This window comes from Myodes glareolus, chromosome 16, assembly GCF_982192425.1.
Source record: "Myodes glareolus chromosome 16, mMyoGla1.1, whole genome shotgun sequence".
NCBI lineage: Eukaryota > Metazoa > Chordata > Mammalia > Rodentia > Cricetidae > Myodes > Myodes glareolus.
Genome location: NC_142041.1, coordinates 32376084 through 32395984, shown reverse-complemented (window position 1 = coordinate 32395984; position 19901 = coordinate 32376084). Strand labels below are relative to the sequence as shown.

The 19901-nt window shown below is 43.3% G+C and overlaps 1 protein-coding gene across 1 annotated transcript; it reads right to left on the bottom strand.

Moving 5' to 3' along the window:
- Nucleotides 1–1022: 1022 nt before the first annotated feature.
- Nucleotides 1023–19243, bottom strand: Vcp (valosin containing protein). Its single transcript, XM_048419857.3, has 17 exons — nucleotides 18966–19243; nucleotides 14439–14550; nucleotides 14094–14266; nucleotides 12808–12950; nucleotides 12230–12360; nucleotides 10614–10745; nucleotides 8858–8960; nucleotides 7052–7185; nucleotides 6838–6973; nucleotides 6064–6176; nucleotides 5472–5636; nucleotides 5247–5369; nucleotides 4769–4981; nucleotides 4276–4584; nucleotides 3853–4008; nucleotides 1860–2014; nucleotides 1023–1700 (listed from the first exon to the last, which is right to left on the bottom strand). The coding sequence occupies exons 1-17, from the start codon at nucleotides 18980–18982 to the stop codon at nucleotides 1595–1597; spliced, it is 2421 nt and encodes an 806-aa protein (XP_048275814.1). The 5' UTR covers nucleotides 18983–19243; the 3' UTR covers nucleotides 1023–1594.
- Nucleotides 19244–19901: the final 658 nt, after the last annotated feature.

Sequence of the window (19901 nt, the reverse complement as noted above, 5' to 3'; positions counted from 1 at the left end):
TAGTACCTAATCCTTCAGGATAAAGGGTTCTACAAACCTGGTTTTATCAAATACAGGTAGAAGGGGAACACATTCACCACATATGCAGCTCCATCAGGCTGCTCCCCTTTACTACAGACCTACCCACTGATGCTGAATGTATAGTCCAAGAAAGTACAAAAGAAATGCTATCCCCACCCACCCTGCTCAGTAAGGCTACATTAAAGTGTTAAAGAAAGGGGGTGGGACTGCTTTTAGGAAATCCTGGATGCTCAGAGAAGAGAGAAAAGACTTTATTGGGTTTTTCAGGAGTGTAGGAGTCATGAAAAAAAATTTTTTTAAAAAAAAAAATTTCTGATTTAAGTTCTTCCCATGTACAAGACACAGGTCAGTGACAAATTTCACCCCAAAGTATTCTGGCAATATTCTGTCCCTGGTGGGTTTTACCCTTGTGATAAAGAGATAAGGAATAAACTCATTCCCATCCTTAGTTATGGATCAAGAGTAGTATGAAAGAAGGCTAGGGATAGATGGATTAGTGAACAAACACTTGCCACATTAAGTGTGAGGACCTGAGTTTGAGTCGTCAGGACCCACAAAGCCAGATGCCAACAGTATATAATTCTAGTGCTCCCAAGGCAGCATGATGGGAAGGAGAGAAAAAAGAACCCGTGTCAGTGGTGGCACACACCTCTAATCCCAGCACTTGGGATGCAGAGGCAGGGCAGATCTCTGTGAGGCCAGCCCAGTCTACAAAGTGAGTTCCAGGACAGCCACGGCTCTTAACACTGTACAGAGAAAAGAATCCCCCCAAAATTCCCAAGCCAGATGTAAGGAACAGCAAAGAGACTTCTTAGTCGCAAAAAAGGTAGAAGGTGAGGACTGATACCCAACAGTGTCCTCTAACCCACTTGCATGCAATCACACTTATAAAAAAGCAGGTACATTTTTTTTTAAAAGTGTAAACTTTTTTGGACCCCTGAGTATGTCAGTAGGATGCAAACTTCCAGGAAAAGAAGAGGCATAGTGGCCAGGACTCAGGCTCCATTTTGACCCAACATTTATTGTCCTTTTACAACATGTCATTTTTTTTTAATTTTTAATTTTTTTTTTTGGTTTAGAAACTGCTTATGATTAGTCTTCCAACAGTAACTCAAAAGCATGTAAAATAAAATCAACCTACTTTCTATATAAACACCCAGCAAACTGTGGCCCCTCATCCACCTACCCAGGTTGGCTAGGGGTAAGGGAGGGCTTGGGCAGCATTGAGAAAAGTACAGACGCTTTATTGTGGTAATGGTGAGGGTAGTGCCTTGGTTTACACGCCACAGGTTGCCTGCACCACCCCACTCTGCAGAAGAAATGGTGTAGGCCCAAGGCCCAATTCCTTGCTGGTAATTCACTCTTCACCTCCCAAATGAAAATCACTTTTATTTTATCGCTTTTGTAATTTTTTCAACAGAAAACCCCTGTCCAGAGTCTAACTGGAGCTGAACTGTTCAGACTGAGGAATGGAACAGGCCACGGGTACACCCATGGTCCCTCTCGGGCAAGTGCCCCCACCCCCAGGGAACAAGGTCCAGCTAGGCCAGCTCACTGCATGCTGGCACACCACTTAGCCATACAGGTCATCGTCATTGTCTTCTGTGTACACACTGCCACCTGTGCCACCTCCACTGCCCTGGCTGGGGCCAGCTCCACCCTGGTTCCCTGAAGGGAATCTGTATATACAAGAAAAAAGCCAAAAAAGAAGATATGGATAGGGCCTGTGCAAGGTTTTCATAACTACTGCTCTAGCCTCCTTATGAGTCCCCACCACTGTTTCTACAAGCCCAAGTCCCCCAAGCAACTTAGGAATTGCCCATTGCCACCAAGATTACCTGAAGCTGCCGAAACCTCGACTTTGCTGAAGTGTCTGGGCAAACATTTCATATTTCCGAATGTCATTATCACTGACAGAACGACGGGCAAAGCGCATAGCTTCTTCAAAGTGATCTCTGCGGATCTCAGGCACTGGATCATCCTCTTCTACTTCCTATAAAGTTGGTAAGCACAGACCACTATGCTAGTTAGGACCCAGTATGCACTCCATCCCTGGTCTTCTTATCCTCCAATTATTGTAGCAGTTTATGGATCTTTGACTCTCCAACCTTAATTAGGTGCCAGGCCAAATTTCCTAAAGGTAAACACTGCTCTGTTTAAAAATGTACCAGTGCATCCTAGAAATGGGAAAACTATACAGAAAGAATTCTTATCAGTTGTTGCCAGGGGCTTAAGAAAAAAAAGATACCGATTGAAGTGCCCTAAGGGAACTTTTTGTATCCTAACTGTTCCAGCAGTTAACTTAGACAGATGTGTGAGACACATGGAAATTAGTACTTAAAGAGACTATAGCACTTTAAGCCTCAAATCAGAGTGTCAATAGATCTTCACTATTCTTTACATACTATATTGTACACTGCTTTACCTAGAAGCTTCATTTTCAGTTAACACATACTTCATAGTTGCTTTGTATTTTTGAGACCAGGCCTAGGCTGACCTGGAAATTCTGTCTTCATACATCCTGATTCTGTCTTCATACATCCTGATTCCTACAACCTTTCTAGAAGTTATTTGCCCTCTTACTCCTTTATTGAAAGATCTCTTCAAATCTCAGCTTAACCCCTACTCTTCTATTGAGAATTAACTCCAATTGCTATGATTTATGAGACTAATTTCCAGCATCAATTGCTTTTTTTCTCTAAGAAACTCCTTAACAGTTATACTGCAAAGGCTCTCTCTAAAAGGCAAAGAAAGCCACTTGCTCATTTTTTATTCATTCACAGAGTGAATTCCAAATAGAGTGGAACCACTTTTTTTTCCTAAAGGTTTTTCAAGACAGGGTTTCTCTTGTGTTACAGTCCTACCTGTCCTGGAACTAGCTCTTGTAGACCAGACTGGCCTCAAACTCGAGATCCACCTGCCTCTGCCTCCCGAGTACTGGGATTAAAGGCGTGCGCCACTACTGCCCAGCTAGTTTTTACATTCACAGGGTTTCTCTGTGTTTTACATTCTTATATATACATACATTTACATTTTTCATTTTGGGAGTACATGAATTCCCTTCCCCACCAGAATGGAAAAGTCCAGACTCTAAGTTTAAAAAAATCTTTTCCAGAGCTGGAGAGTTAGTTCAGCGGTTAAGAGCATTGCCTGCTCTTCCAAAGGTTCTGAGTTTAAATTCCCAGTAACCACACGGTGGCTCACAACCATTTGTCTGGTGCCCTCTTCTGGTCTGCAGACAGAATATATAAATATGTATATAAATATACATAATATATAAATAAATATTTTAAAAAATCTTTTCCAAGCTGGAGAGAAGTCTCAGCAGTTGTTAATAACACTGGCTGCTCTTCCAGAGGACCAAGGTTCAATACCCAGCACCCATATGGCAGCTCACAACTGCTTGCAACTCTAGTTCCAGGAAACCTGACACCCTCACAAATAAATGTAGGTAAAACACCAAATGCACATACAATTGAAAAATATAAATAAAACCTGGTTTATCTGTTGCACAATCGTACTTTCATTTCCCTCTAGGCATCAAGTTTAAACCGAACACATAGTCAACCCATCTCTTTCTACATGGGTTCACTTCCTTTTTTATACAGTATCATGTAGTCTTGTTTGGTCCTGTGCTTCTCATCTTTCTGTATTCACTACTGAGAGATGGAATAGGTATGCACAGTAGAACAGGCATGGACCACACCCAGCTTAGCTGTTTAGTATTCATTTTCTTAGATACCCATCTTATCATTTCAGTCAAGGGACCCTTCCTAATACCTTCTGCTCTCAACTCATAGACTGGCACATCTGGACAAAGTGCTGACTCACCATAGCTGATGGATTTGTCTGCCTCTCTCGTTCTCGCCTAATCTCACTCTCAATAGATTCACGAATGGCCAGTTTACAAGCACGTTGGCAAATCTCTGTCAGATCAGCTCCAGAAAAACCGTTAGTCATCTTAGCCAGGAACTCCAAATCCACATCCTAAAGGAAGCAAAAGAGCTACTTTAGCATCATGCCTTCCTGCCATGGGGACACATGGATCTTTGGGCCATCCACTTTAAACACATTGCTCCTGCCTCTGCCACCCCATTTTATTCTTTATTTCTTAAATTATCCTAATAGTCACAAAACTTTCATGTTCCCTTTAGCTAACACAGAGACCTCCAAAGGCATCCTATTCAGGAATCAAAAACATTCTATATTAGTTTCAAAGAAAAAAGCCCCTACAATTGACAATTTTGCACCTGCCTTGGCAACTGGGGACTTGCGCAGATTAGCTTTTAGGATGGCAACACGGGACTTCTCATCAGGAAGTGGGATATAGATGAGTTGATCAAGACGGCCAGGTCTTAGGATAGCAGGATCAATGATGTCAGGCCGGTTAGTAGCTCCAATGATAAACACATTCTTTTTTGTGGACATGCCATCCATTTCTGTCAGGATCTGATTGATGACTCGGTCAGCAGCTCCACCACCATCTCCAATATTACCACCACGAGCCTTGGCAATTGAATCTAACTCATCAAAGAAGAGTACACAGGGGGCAGCTTGCCGTGCCTGTGAAAGTGAAAGAGATCAACTCAAATATTAACTAAATTTCTCAGACTTCAAAAGAAAACAAATAATCACCAATGCCTCAACTGGGCTGCCAGTTAACAAAATGGTTCTGACTCTGGAGAAATAGCCTCTTATTCTATCTTGCCCCCAAACATATGAACATTAGCCAGCCTCTGAAGCTCACCTTGTCAAAAATTTCCCTGACATTGGCCTCAGATTCCCCAAACCACATGGTCAGCAGCTCAGGACCCTTGATGGAGATGAAGTTAGCCTGGCACTCATTAGCAATGGCTTTGGCCAGCAAGGTCTTCCCACAGCCAGGAGGTCCATAGAAAAGAACACCTTTGGAAGGAGTCATGCCAAATTTGAGGAATTTGTCTGGATGTTCCACAGGATACTAGGAAAAAAAAAAGATAATTTAGTTAACTTCCATATTTTAAATAAAATTGTTTTTAGTCATAAGCCTATCATCTACTTCATGGTACATCCTATGGTCTATGATGCAAGTTTTTTGAAGATATGCTCCTTACTACCTAAAACTGGCTAACAGCAGGCTTCTGGGTTATACTCAGATTCTAAGTAAATTTTTAAGTCTGAGGCTTAAAAGGCCAACTACTAGATACCAAGGCAATGACCCACTACCCTAGGTCAAATTAGCCTACCTGAACCAACTCCTGAAGCTCCCGTTTGACATCCTCCAGGCCTCCAATGTCTTCCCAGGTTACTTGTGGCACCTCCACCACAGTTTCCCGAAGGGCTGATGGGTTGCTCTGACTCAAGGCCCACTAAAAAGAGTGTTTGAAAAAGTGGGAATAAGATGGGGAGGAAAGCTTTGCATACAATAGAATACATGTTTGTGTTCTTAATTTGGGGGATGTGGTTCTTACCCGGAAGTCATCCATAGTAACTGCCAAGGAATTCATGACCTCAGCATCAATGGTCTCATCCTCAAGGTCAATGAGGTCCATTTTTTTTCGGATGGCCTGTAGAGCAGCCTCTGAACATAGGGCTGCCAAATCAGCACCCACATGGCCATGAGTCTCATTGGCTACCTGCAGAGAGAAGATCTACTGACGACCTATCCTTAAGACCCAGCTTCCTTAAGAAGTCAGAAACAGAATTCTAACTTCATCCCATGATTCCTATCTCTGATTCCTCCTGTATTCTTGAAGAGATACACTAGACCATTTATTGGTAGAGGTGTTAAATATTCAAGCCTGGATTTGAGAGGTGGAAATAAAGCTGCCCCAACAACTAAAAACATATTCCTGCCCTGAAAACAAAATAATCTCCATCCAACTCTAACATTGCTGTGTAGCCTACACTGGCCTCAAACTCAAGATCCTCCTGCCTCAACCCTTCCTGAGTCCTGAGATTACTGATATGAATCCTCTCATACTAGGTTATGTTTGTAGTCCCTTGCAACTTCCTAAAAACAGAGCTACCCTATATCTTGGCCATCCATCATCACCACTCCACCTGTTCCAAGTCCACATCATCTGCCAGTTTCATGTTCTTGGTATGAATCTGAAGAATTTCCAAGCGTCCTGTAGCATCAGGGATTCCAATATCTACCTCTCTGTCAAAGCGACCTGTGGGACAATACAAAGATGTAAAACAGGAATATCTGCTGATCGTAGACAAGTCATTCCAGAACTCTCTTATTTAGAGTTAACATTAATGCCTCACAACCTGCAAAACCTTCAGGTTTAGGTAAACCAATAGGTGGTTACTCCAGAGCAATGGTTCTCAACCTGTGGGTCATAACCCCTTTGGATCAGATATTTATTTACATTACCATTCATAACAGTAGCAAAATTAGTTATGAAAGTAGCAACGAAATAATTTAATGGTTGGGAGGTTCATCACAACATAAGGAACTGTATTAAAGGGTGGCAGCATTAGAAAGGTTGAGAACCACCATTCTAGAGGGAATACAGAATGGAAAAAAGACAGTAGACCCTGCCATGGCAAAGAAACTGAGGATTAAATAACCTGGATGAAAGACAGTGAGATAAGGAAATCAAGCCAGCAGAACTATAATATGCCAACAAGTAAGAACAAGTTGAGTTAGGCAGTGGTGGCACACACCTTTAATTCCAGCACTTAGGAGGCAGAGGCAGGTAGATCTCTGAGTTCAAGAACAGCTTGGTCTACAGAGAATTCCAGGACAGTCGGGGCTTCATAGAGAAACCCTGTCTTAAAAACCAAACAGACAAAAAGAACAAGCTGGAAAGAATTTGCGTTCTTTACCAAACCGCCGTAGGGCTGGGTCAATGCTATTGGGTCTATTGGTTGCTGCCATAACGATCACGTGTGCTCTTTGCTTTAGGCCATCCATAAGGGTCAACAACTGAGACACGATACGGCGCTCCACTTCCCCGTGAGTCTGTGAAAACAGTATGTCTGGTTAGAAACTAAGTCAGGACCTTCCAAGTCCCCACCATCCCCCTAGGTAAGTTCCTACTTTCTCTCTTTTGGGCGCAATGGCATCAAGCTCATCAATGAAGATGATAGCAGGAGCATTCTTTTCTGCTTCCTCAAAGGCTTTACGGAGGTTGCTCTCAGACTCGCCAGCCAATTTGCTCATGATCTCAGGACCTGAAAAGATACAGAATAGACAAGAGAGGGCCAATGAGGTGGCTTAATGGGTCAAGGTGCTTGTTTACAAAGCTTGATAACCAGATTTTAGTCCTGCACCCCATGTGGTAGAAAGAAGAAACTAATACCCTCAAGTTGTCCTCATGTGTGCATGTTCATACAAACACAATAAATTAATAAAATAGTTGGGTTTTTTTAGAGACAACAAAAAACAATCTCGAAAGAAACTTGTATTTTCTTCCCTAGCCCCAGTATAGGTCCTGAGTAAGAATGTAGTCATTTCTGTCTCTCACAGCATTCTCGGCCCGTTATCAAGCTCAAGCCAGAGCTACCAGATCAGACTAGAAATGGACTCTGCATACCTCCATAGCACAGTTCCAACTGTGAAGATGACAAGGATGATTTGGTAAAAGGCTACTTACCATTGGACCCCTAAGATCTAATTATCATGCTAAAGACAGACAAATGATTTTTTAGCCCATATTCCCCAAAAACTCTCAGATAAGAATAGATTTTATCCAGGTGGCAGTGGCACATGCCTTTAACCCCAGCACTCAGGAGACAGAGGCAGGTGAATCTGAGTTCCAAGACAGCCAGGACTACATAGAGAAACTATGCCTCAAAAACAAAGCAACCTTTTGATTGATCATTACATCTTGTTTCCCAAATGTCTTCAGGTTATCCACAATCTTTCGCAAGGGAAAAAAGAGGAGAATCCCAGCACTTGGGAGGCATAAACAGGCGGTTTTCTGTGAGTTCAAGGCCAGCCTGGGCTACAAAGCAAAGCAGCCAGGCCACACAATAAAACCATGTCTTAACTCCCATCCTATACCTCATTGCCCACACCCAAAATATACTCATTTATCAGAAAATGCTTAAGTGAGGTTACAGAGATAGTTCAAGTGCTAAAAGAGTCTACCTACCTTAGAAGAATGAATACCCAAGTTAGATCCCTAAAACCTACTGTCAAAATAAAACAGAAAAACAGGCATGGTGACACACACTTGTAAACCCAGCACTAAAGAGGTAGGTGGATTCCTGGGGCTGGCTGGTTAGTCAACCTAATATACTTGAACAGTTCCAGGCCAGGTAGACTGCACCTGAAGAATAAGAGTCCTCTGAACTGGACACAAGTGCATGCATACTCCTACACACAAACACACACACGGCTAAAAACTAAAGAGATGAGTCAGCAGTTAAGAACACTAGCTACTCTGCTAGACATCCTGGTTCAATCCCCAGCATCTATATATATCATGGTTCATAGGTTCATAATCAGCTTTAACTCCATTTCTAGAGGTTCTGATGCTCTCTTATGGCCTCCTCATGTATAGCACACACACAGTATACACACATATATGCAAACAAAACAGAACAAACTTGTTAAAATAAAACAATTTTTTAAAGATTTATTTATTATGTATACAGTGCTCTGCCTGCAGGCCAGAAGAGGGCACCAGATCTTATTAGCTACCCATGTGATTGCTGGGAATTGAACTCAGGCCCTCTGGAAGACCAGCCAGTGCTATTAACTACTGAGCCCTCTCTCCAGCTCCAAAATAAAACAATATTTTAAAATATGCTGAAATGTATGGATACAAGTGGATATATCTGTGAGCTTCCCATCTCAGAAATGGGTCTAGTCAGATACAAGATAGACCAAGTTTCTTACCATTGATCAGGAAGAAGAAGGCTCCAGTTTCATTTGCCACAGCTCGGGCAATCAGCGTCTTCCCTGTCCCAGGAGGTCCATATAGCAAGATTCCCCTAGGAGGCTAAGGAAAGTAGAGAGTAGTTAGGGTCAGGAGCTTACCTTCCCCCAACTTCATCCATCCTAGACTAGCTTGACTAGGGATCTAGTGAGGGATGAGAGCCAGGGCTCTCATTAAGAAAAAGCCTCCAGAGGTTGGAAAGATGGCTCAGCACTCAAGAGCACTGGCTGCTCTTCCATAGGACTCAGTTTGGTTGTGGCTGACAACCACCTGTAACTCCAGTTACAGTAGATCTAATGCCTTTTTTTGTCTCTCTGAACACTGAAAGCTCGTGGTACATAGTCATACATACAGGAGTAACACCCATACATATAAAATAATAATAAAAAAGAACAAACAAGCATTTGAGACATGTTTATAATCACAAGTGAAGAGGACAAGGTGGAAAGATTACATGCTTGAGGTGAGACTGGGTAACAATGGGAGACCAAACAAAAACACAAAGAGCAAGGACTGGCAGCACATATCTTTATTCCCAGTACTGAGGCAGAGGCAAATGGATCTAAATTCAGTGCTAACCTGGTGAGTTCCAAGATACCCAGGGATACAGAGAGTCTCAAATATCCTATCCTGCTACCACCCAAAACAAACAAACAAAAACCACAAAGAATGAGTCCCTGGAAATAAACACCGATTAAACGATCATACATTTCTTTTACTGACAGGGAAAGTGATGCCAGCAAGTTAGTAACATTTATAAATTCAACTTCCACAGGAGACTAACATATGTTATGACTCAATTAACATATGCTAAGGGCTCAATTTGACAAACCAGGATCTAGGTCACTGGATAAAGCAGGGTCTGTTTTTCATTGTTAGAGGCTTTCACAGGTGTTTATAACCTTCTAGGAAAGGGATTCTCAATCTGTGGGTCATGACCATCAGAAAACACGTATTTCTGATGGCCTTAGGCATGCCCAACCATAAATTTTCACTGCTACTTCATAATGGTAATTTTGCTGCTGAGGTGTCTCAGTACCTAAGACCATCAGAAATGTGTTTTCCAATGGTCATGACACACAGGTTGAGAACTGTTGCTCTGATTTAATCTCAGGTTAAGATGTCTATTTTTTTGTTTGTTTGTTTGTTTGTTTATTTTTCAAAATAGGGTTTTTCTGTGTAGCCCTGGCTGTGTGCTGGAACTCACTTTGTAGACCCAGCTGGCCTCAAACACTAAGAAATCCGGCACTCCAGTGCTGTGATTTAAAGTGCACATCACCACCACCCAGCCCAAATTGTTTTTTAACAATCAATAATCAATTGCAACTTTTCCTCTTTGAAGTTGTCTGCAGCCTTATCCACAGTACACTGAAACTGCCCTCAAAGAAGTCAAAACCATTTGTATGCTTCCTAGACAAATTAGTCATTTCTTTTTTGGTATGATCTATTACATACAAAAGGTCAGAAAACTATATTCTAGATAGGTGGTTCTCAAATGTTTAACTCAGAAATCTAATACTTGATCAATTTTCTTCCTTTATTGAGTAATGGGCTATAAAACTGGCAAACTTATGGCTAACATTTTAATATGATCCATGAAAGAACTGTAATGTATATTATGTATGTGTATGTATCCACAAATATATACCACCCATTTTGTTCTTTATAATGGCTCTAATGAATTTAGAGCCTTCTCTAAACGCTAAGGATGCTCACCTTCACACCGATTGCCTTAAAGAGCGCAGGATGTCTCAATGGCAGTTCCACCATCTCCTTTATCTGAGCTAGCTGCTTCCTGCAGCCACCGATATCATCATAGCCTACTTCATTCAAGGACTCTTCCTCATCCTGGAAATGGAAGCATACAAAGAACAAAGAAAATAAGAATAGTATTGTCAGCAAAAATACAATTTTTCTAAATTCTCCCACTATGTGGTGTGGGGAAATATTCTGTACAAGAAGATTCTCTTCTATAGTAATCTCATCTTAAGCCAGATGTAATGGCACATGCTTGTAATCTCCAGCACTTGAAAGGCAGAGGGAGAAAAGACTGAATTTGAGGCCAGCTCGGGCTACAAAGTGAGTTCCAGACAGCCTATTTAGCAATACCCTGTCAAAGGAAAACAAAACAAACAAAAAACAGAAACAAAAACCCAAACCCTCCTCTGTGACAGTCCTTAGTCTTATTGATAAGGGATCCCTAAAATTAAAGCTAACCTACATTACTGGGCCCATCAACATCCCATTTTGAATGGAGTGGGGGTGGTTCACAAAGCACCACCCAACTGAGGAGCAAGCTGTATGTAGGCAGTTAATGGCTGCTAGGAGACAGAATCATATTCCTTAGTGGTACAGCCACTGTCATTGGCAAGCTGGTCAATAACCCCCCCCCCCATAGCAATGATCAACTCTAAATAAATTCAGTGGGCCACCAAGAGGGGAAAAAAAACAAAGAAATAGAAACAGAAACATGAAGTAGGAAGATTTTGAGAGAAAAGGGAGGATCAGCAGAATTAGGCATGGTGGCGCATGCCTTTAATCCCAACTTGGGAAGCAGAGGCAGGCAGATGTGTGAGTTCCAGGTCAGCCTAAGTGACACAGTGAGACCCTGTCTAAAAAAACAAACAAGCTGAGTGGTGGTGGGGCACACCTTTAATACCCTTTATACCAGCATTTGGGAGGCAGAGCCAGGTGGGATCTCTGTGAGTTTGAGGCCAGCCTGGTCTACAAAGTTGAGTTCCACAACAGTCAGGACTGTTACAGAGAAACCCTGTCTTATAAATGAATGAATGAATGAATAAATACAAAAAACCCAAAGGGGGTAGGAATGAAAGAGTAATGAGGAGGGATAATATGATCAAACACAGCTACGTGGGTGCTGGGAACAGAACCTAGAACCTCTGGAAGAGCAACCAGTGTTCTTAACCACCAAGCCATATCTCCAGCCGTTTATATTTTTTGAGACAGGATCTTCCATCATAGACCATCATGCTGGACTCAAACTTACAGTAATACTCCCATTTCCACCTCCTAAACATTAGGATTATTTTCATGTACCACCACACTCAGTGTCAATCTTCTAGACTTCATCTCAAATCCATGGCATTGGGTTCTTTCAATAAATACTTGGGTGATTTTTCACTTCCATAAGGTCATCTAATCTCCAAAAGCATTCAGCTTGATAACCAACACAAATGCCACTTGAGTGGTAATAAAATTGGGAGACGCGGATACAGTTCAGTGGCAGAGCACTTGCCTAAAATACACAAACCCTGGGTTCAATTCCCCAGCACCACAAACAGAAAACAAACTGGGATAAGGGAGTAACTCACCTCTCGCTTGATTGGCTCCCCTTCACAGTGGATCACTGTGTCTGGAGCAACAATACAGTAAGGGCTGGGATCTGTCTCTACTACTTTGAACTCCACAGCTCGCATACCACCCCGGACAAGGAAAATATCTCCTATAATACAAAGCAATACAAGCAAAATTAGAGGTGTCAAGAACAAGATCAAGTGAAAATTCCCCACCAGACCCATGAGCACTCAGTAGATACCCTTCTTCCCTAACCAGGCAATAGTAAAACCCTAATCTGTATTGCATTTCTCTGCTACTCAAGACTAGTATATAGAAATGATATGACAGAAGCTCCCTTTAACAAACAATTAGGGTACAGATAGCCTAAGCTTTCACTACAACCAACAATGGCAGAGGTGTACACTTTAACCTTGAGAGTCAGCAAAAAGAGAGACATGAGAACTACTTACTATCCTGGAGCACAGAGGAGGTAAGAGGGCAGACAAATATGCGTGCAGGATACATATATGCATACTCATAGACATGAAAATAACATGAAACTGTTCCAAAGTTTACTCAAGTATCAACCATTCTTAAACTCAGTTTCTCTCACCTTTCCGGATGGGTCGATAAGCTTCCAGGAAGTACGGCTTAAGGTACACTTCAAAGAGATTGCCAGTGATGCCTTCCACCGTGTCATCGATGGGTAGCACATGGATACGTTTGCCATACTTTACATCAGGGCATGGCTGGATGCTGAGGATGACAAGCAGACTCCACATTACCAACCACACTGCAGCCCCAAGCACTGGGTGTCCGAAAGGGCCTGGCACAGACAGCTGATGGCAAGCGAAAGAGAAAAGGCAGGGATGGCCTTAGGTGAAGAGAAGAAGGAGAGCAGGGTGGGAGAGGAGGCAAAGGAACAGCCAAGCAGAACTAAGAAAAGTCACAACCACAACAAGATAATAGAAGTCCACTCATCATTAAGTCAAAATTAAGAACACTTGGAAGCCGCACATATGCACAGTTCTACCACTTGAGTCTTCAATACGGAATAGTCAAGGATAATCTTTTCTAGTTAATACTGACCATAGTCTGTTTCTCCCAAGTGTTGAGATTACTGGGAATATAGGTACATGCTACCATGTGTGGTTGACATCCCACTTTTACAAGGGGGAGGGGGATGGCAAGGTTTGACAAGAGAATCAAAACTTTTGATGTCAGTGAAAGACATAAAAAAAAAATTTCAATCACAAGATCAAAACACCTTGAGAAAGTGACTAAGCAGGCTCAAGAAGGTACTTAAATTTAAAAAAACTTCAGAAACTTGATTGATCCTGGCCAAGTAACTGGAGATTGTGGAAGCCTCGTGCCTAGCTGGGAAGAACAACTAAAATCATTCATACCAGAGCAATCCCAGGTATAGCCGTAACTATGCTCTTCTCCCCAGGTTTAATTATCTTTATTGCTTTCCTTTTCCTTTTTGGAGACAGTCTCACTATGTAGACCACATTAGCCTGAACTCATAGCCCCACCTGTCTCTGGGTCCCACGTGCTGGGATTAAAGGTATGCACCACCAAGCCCAGCCTAGGTTTACTTATTTTTAGAAGTACTGTTTTAGAAGACCTCCCTTCCTACTCTCACTTCCACTTCATTACAGCACCATCACAAGCCATTAAGAAAGCCATGGAGATGCCAATTTGTCCTAACAATCATAAAGGGGAGGTGGATTTTGAAGTCTCTAGAAAGGCAATGCAACCTGAAGACAACCCTGAAAACATGAGTCTTCCCATGACCAGGTAGCTGCCATGGATTCCGTCCTGGTTGTAATGGAGGGTTGGTGTCTATAATGCAGGCTGTAGTATATGGCCTCACATCCCACTCCACCCCACACACACCTGATGACATCCCCTAGGCGAACACGGAGGTTATTCCGAACAACTCTATTCATTCGAATCTTCTCATCAGAGCATGTGTCATCAGAAAGTACAATGCACACAGCTTCCCGTCTCTTCTTTCCTTTTAGCAACACTGTGTCACCTCGGAACAACTGCAGTTCATCCATCTTGGGCTAAGAAAAAAACAGTTAAAGACTTGGAGCCACTGAGCTTTTCAGTAGGCAGAAGCCCTCTAGGTTAGAATTCCCTATAAACCCCCACTTTATCCGTCACTGCAAGAAAAATGACAAAAGAAAGCTGGGGAAATCTAAGTGCAGTAAAGAGTGGACTGTACACTCAATTTACCTGGGACAAGGACACCACACTGTTATCTTCATTGATGGCTTCATCAACAATTAACCGATTGGGTCGGTTCTTTTGTTTGAGAATGGCTGTTGATAAATCATCGCCTTTTGAACTGGAAGAAAGAAAATGGGATCAGACCTAAAGGATACTGAGCCCCACCAATCCCTAAGATTCACAAAGGCAAGAAAGAATGCATAGATGAAGCTTAAAAGCTCAGATAAGCAGGTCGGTAGTGGTACATGCCTTTAATCCTAACATTTGGGAGGCAGAGGCAGGTGGATCTCTGAGGCAGGCCTGGTCCACAGAGCTAGTTCCAGGACAGCTAGGACTGTTACACAGAGAAACCCTGCCTGGGGGGTAGGGGTGGGGGGAGGGACTAAGAAAGAAATGAAAATGCTTTCATAACGCCTGGTGCATGGTCACCACTGAAAAAGTTCTCTTATTGCTTGTCCTCCAAAGGAATAAAGTGAGCCAGAAAATGTTTAGGGAGGCCATGTTCTACCTAGCAAGCCTCTGTACAACAAAACACAATTTTTAACACTATCCTCCTCAAAAACTAAATCTCATGAATCCAAGAATATTTCCAAGTACCACAAGACCACCAAGCACAAAACAACATAAAATAAAAAGTAATATACAACAGGACAAAAAAAAACCGTATCTAGAACCTTCAGAAAGAGGATCCAACTCCTGGCATTTCTATAAAAGCACATGACTTTTGTTAATTCAGAAACAAAAATCGAGAATGTTTGAGACATGGGAAAATCCTTCACTTAAATTAAGAAACTAAGTTGTTGCTGGGCAATGGCACCTTTAATAACAGCACTAAAGAGAGGCAGATCTCTGAGTTCAAGGTCAGCCTGGTCTATAGACTTGAGTTCTGGGACAGCCAGGTTTAAAAAAAAAAAAAAGGAAGAAAGGAAACCATGTTTCTTTTTAAAGGTTATTACCACATGAATTAATTACAAATGTTAGTTTCATTGACATTTCCATACTTGTATGTATTTTTATGAGCCCCCATTGCCCTCTTTAGGCCCTCTCCCACTGATCCTTTTCCTGTTTTGTGTATGTGATCCAATTATTTTAATTAAGAGCTAACATGATGAGGGGTAATCTACATGAGCAACCTGTCAGTGGCTACACTACTTGAGAAAATGTGTCCCTTTACCCATGCAAACCATTAGCTGCCACTAACTCCTAAGGAACTGGTGGGACCTTATGGGCCTTTCCCACTAACTTTATAGAAGTTAGTGTTATTCACTGGACAGTGATACTAACTCCTTTCTTTCTACATTTATATCTGTCTTGACTGTATATATGTTATGGTAGTTGCTTTGTCTTCCTACCATGTGGGTTCGTTCAATGGACTGAACTTAGGTTGTCAGGTCTGGCAGCATGTGTCTTTACCTTCTAAACCAATTCACTGGTACCAAATGTCATAACTAGCTCTTTTCTAGCATCCATCTACTCAGTGGACTCTCCCTCTGAAGTTACCTCTGACCACGAACTGTGGGATAAGCCTTTCTTTAATCCTAGCAGTTGGGAGGAAGAGGCACATCGATTATCTATGCATTTGAAACCTGTTTAGTCCACAGAGTTCCAGGCTGGGGCTATATAGTGAAACCCTATCTCATCAAAAAGAAACAAATGAAATCCCCAAAACACTTTTCTTCCAATGTTTGAGAAACGTTATTAACCAAAATAGAAGTCAAATGATGGAAAAAGCAAATGAAGGGGAGAAAAAAAATCTATTTCTGCAACAAATTAATAATAGGCATAGTGCTTCATTATAGTGCTTCATGCCTGTATCTCAGCAATTGCCTGAGCAGCACAGCAAGACTATTTCAATAGTAGTAATCATAAATGAGTGCCTATAAAGCATCACATTGTTCTAGGAGCTGAGATGAGACAGCAAAATCAAACAAAAAAGCACTGCCACTGGAAATAATCTTACCCTCACTTATAGACTATTGTTTATTTATTATTATAAAGGGCCTTGCTATATATAGCCCTGTCTGACTATATAAACTAGGTTGACCTTGAACTTGCAGTGATCCTCCTGACTGAAATCAGAGGCCTGCATCACCACACTCAGCTATGTTACATCTTTAATCACTACTTCAGATAAACTAGTTTCCAGAGTAGTTTCCTTAGCTCTAACTTGCCTCCTCATTTCAAAGGGTGTGGCCATAATGATGCTGAGATTCCAAAAATAAAAGTGTATTCACCAAATTTTCTATTTTCCCATCTTCTCAAACTGCTTTCCCCAGAGGCTGCCCATCTTCTTATTTTATTTACAGGACTGAATTAAAGATAATTCCTCAAGTTATCACTTTGTATTTTAATCTCAAAATTGCATTTCAGAATCGGGGCATGGTGGCAAACACCTTTAATCCCAACACTTGAGATTGGCCAGCTAGTCTACTGAGTGAGTACCAGGGCAGCCAGGCTGTCACACAGCGAGGCCCTATCTGGAAAGGAAAAAAAGACTGCAACTCCAATCTGACTGAGTCCAGACCCTGGCTCTAGAGATGAGTGGTATGCCCTTAAAGACCTGTAATTCATCTACCCATGGAGTTAGAGCTGGTAAACATTTGAAAAGAGCTGAGAGCAACTGCAGCTCTAAATGTTCTTTAGGGAAATCTATCGTCTGCATGACTCAGGTCCTTTCCAGAACTCAAAACCACACAAGGGAACTTGGAAGAAGTTCAGGTAAGAACCATCAAGAAGACCTAAAGGTAAAAACCATCTATGATGCCAAATTTCAGGAATTTTAATTAAAAAAAAAATCTGGATATAAATGTGCATACTGTGACTTTTCTATGACCCCATTATTGGGGGATAAGGGTGGCACAGCAGCAAGACCAGATATATTCAAAACAACCTTGACTACCGTGGCTGAGTTTACCGTGGCTGAGTTTAAGCCCAGTACCTGAAAGGCAGAAGCAAGCTATCTCTGAGTTCTGGGCCAACCCTGTCTACAGAGTGAGTTCCAGGACAGCCAGGGCTACACAAAAACCCTGTCTTGAAAAATAAACAAACAAACTTAACTTTAAAAAAAGATAGGGGGCTGGTTAGATGGCTCAGTGGTTAACAGCACTAACTGCTCCTCCAGAGGACCCGGGTTCAATTCAAAGCACCCACATGGCAGCTCCCAGTTGTCTGTCACTCCAGTTCCAGAGAATCTGACATAGTTATACCAATGCGCATGAAATAAAGTTAAATAAAGTTTTTTAAAAAAAAGATAAATAAAACAAAGGTGAACTACTACAGAATATTTTTAAAGTATATTTGTTTTTGAGACAAGGACTAGGTAGCCCGGGAACTCTCAATGTAAACTAGGCTAGCCTAGATAGAACTTTCTGCCTTTCGAGTGCTGGGGATTAAAGGCGTGCACCACCCCACCCACCCTGGCTATTTAATACTAATAGTCCTTTTAACTAAGCAACTGAGTGAATATTTCATTCTAAGGAAATGAAATTTGAAACACCTAATCGTCTCAAAACAGCAAGATTTGTATAAATTATTTTCCTAGGCTTGCTGGTTTTTCTTTTTTGCTTGGGTAGCTCTAGTTTCTAAACGGAATGTCTGAAGTAACTGGGTTTTATTCGATGTTTTCCTAAGAAAGTTGGGGCCATAAAATCCCAAGGCCCAAACAATCTCTAATCGTAGCTACTTGGGAGAGAAATGTGTATGTTTTTAAGAGTTATTTAAGACTTAAGTCAACTCTAACCTGCAATTTCTGAAAGCCGTAATACAGAAAGCAAAACCAAAACAAAACCAACTCAGACTCTAACTTTAGCACCATAAAATAGAAAAATACCTTTCTAGCCACCCCCTGGACAAAGAAAAAAATAATAATAGGTAAAGTTTCCTTGAATTTACAACGGGCCTAACGAGGTGAAAATCGCCATTTAAGAAAAGCACGCCCTTCCCTCTCCCTATCAGGCCCGCAATACCCAGGGTGTAAAAGATGCCAACCTCCGGCAAGGCCGTCCGGCTCTACCAAGGCCGACCTGGGCTTCCTTCTCCCGGGTAGCTCGGCCCGGCCCTCCCGAGTCCCGGGGCTCCTGAGGCCTTCACGTGGCCCCAAGTCCACGCCCACTGGGCCCAGTCGGGGCCTCCGGCTCGTAGTGTTTTCTCTTCGCGGGCTCAGGGTCTTCCGCGAGTGGTCGGAGAAGCGCCCGACCGGCGTTCCAGCGCCATGGAGCTCCGCGCCGGCAGCGTGGACCCTAAGGCCTAAGTAGGCCGGGGCCGCCGTGCCCAGGGAGCGAGGCAGGCCGGCCGGGGCCTGCATGACACAGCACCATCTTGCCCAGGCTCCGACCCAGGCCCAGCGCGGGCCCGACCTAGGGGGCGCGCGGGTGCACAGCCCGGCCCGAGGCCCTCACTCGCCCCTTTCCTCTCCTTCCGTCTCTCTCCTCCCGGCCTAGACTCTCCGACGCGGCCCTGCCTGGCCTACCCAGCGTGGCGAGTCCCACGGTGCGCGCCGCCGCAGCCGGCGGCCGTGCGCGCGCATCCACTTACTCGGCTCCAGAGGCCATGGCGCGCGCCTGTCCCGGTCGGCGGCTGTGGCGGCCTGAGGGTAACGGCTACGAGAATGGCAGGCGACCGGCTAGGCCCGGGCTTGACTCACTCAGGCGGTGGATCAACAGCAGTGACAGACCCTCAGACAGCCTCCCTCTCGCTTCCTCCCAGCGGCACCGGGGCGGCAGGCGGGCGGGAGACGCTAGCTCCGGATCCGCGAGGGGGGCAGCGGCAGCGACTAATCAAACGACGGCTGCAAACGCTTCGCTGAGACTGAGCCGAGAAGAGCCGAATCATCGGAAGGAGAGCTGCCCTCACCTCCACCAATCAGCGCCTGCCTGGGGACTCGTGCCCGCCTCTCCGTGCCTCTCCCCAGCAACCCGCGGACCACGACCAATCAGAAAATTCGTTTAGTGTGTAGCCCCGCCTCAAGGCTGCAACACGCCTAGTAACGCCACGTCAATTGGCCGCAGCACTACGCTTCCTCGACGGATTGGGATTCCTGACCAATCAGCAAAAGTAATAGGCCAGCTCGGCTGGTAAAAGGAGAGCCTTTAATTCCTCCGAGGAGGCCTCTCCTACTTGGCTCCAGTTGATTGGCTCCTTAGTTTATAAGCTGCAGGAAGAACCTGACACAATGGCTTGAACCCTTATTAGTTTAGTCGGGTCGTAATGGTAACCCACACAGTTCATTTCTCGCCAATCCTGGGGATCCTCTTACTCCACTACACCAACCCTTCGTGCTCCTTTACAATACTGGCTCCAACGAAGGGCGTGGTGGATGGGCTAGATCTGTAATCCTAACAGTTGGGAAGCAGAGGCAGGAGGATTATTAGTTGGAGATCAACTCAGGAGACAGGACCTTTTCTGAAAAACAAAACCAGATCGGGTGTAGTGGCGCAAATCTATACTTCTAGCATCGATACAGTGTCTCAA

Excerpts from the sequence above, each read along its gene's own strand:
- Vcp (XM_048419857.3), bottom strand. Across the intron at positions 4,585-4,768 it reads TCAGGGAAATTTTTGACAAG|GCACGGCAAGCTGCCCCCTG; the intron begins GTGAGCTTCAGA and ends TCACTTTCACAG. Across the intron at positions 2,015-3,852 it reads AGACAAATCCATCAGCTATG|GAAGTAGAAGAGGATGATCC; the intron begins GTGAGTCAGCAC and ends CCAACTTTATAG.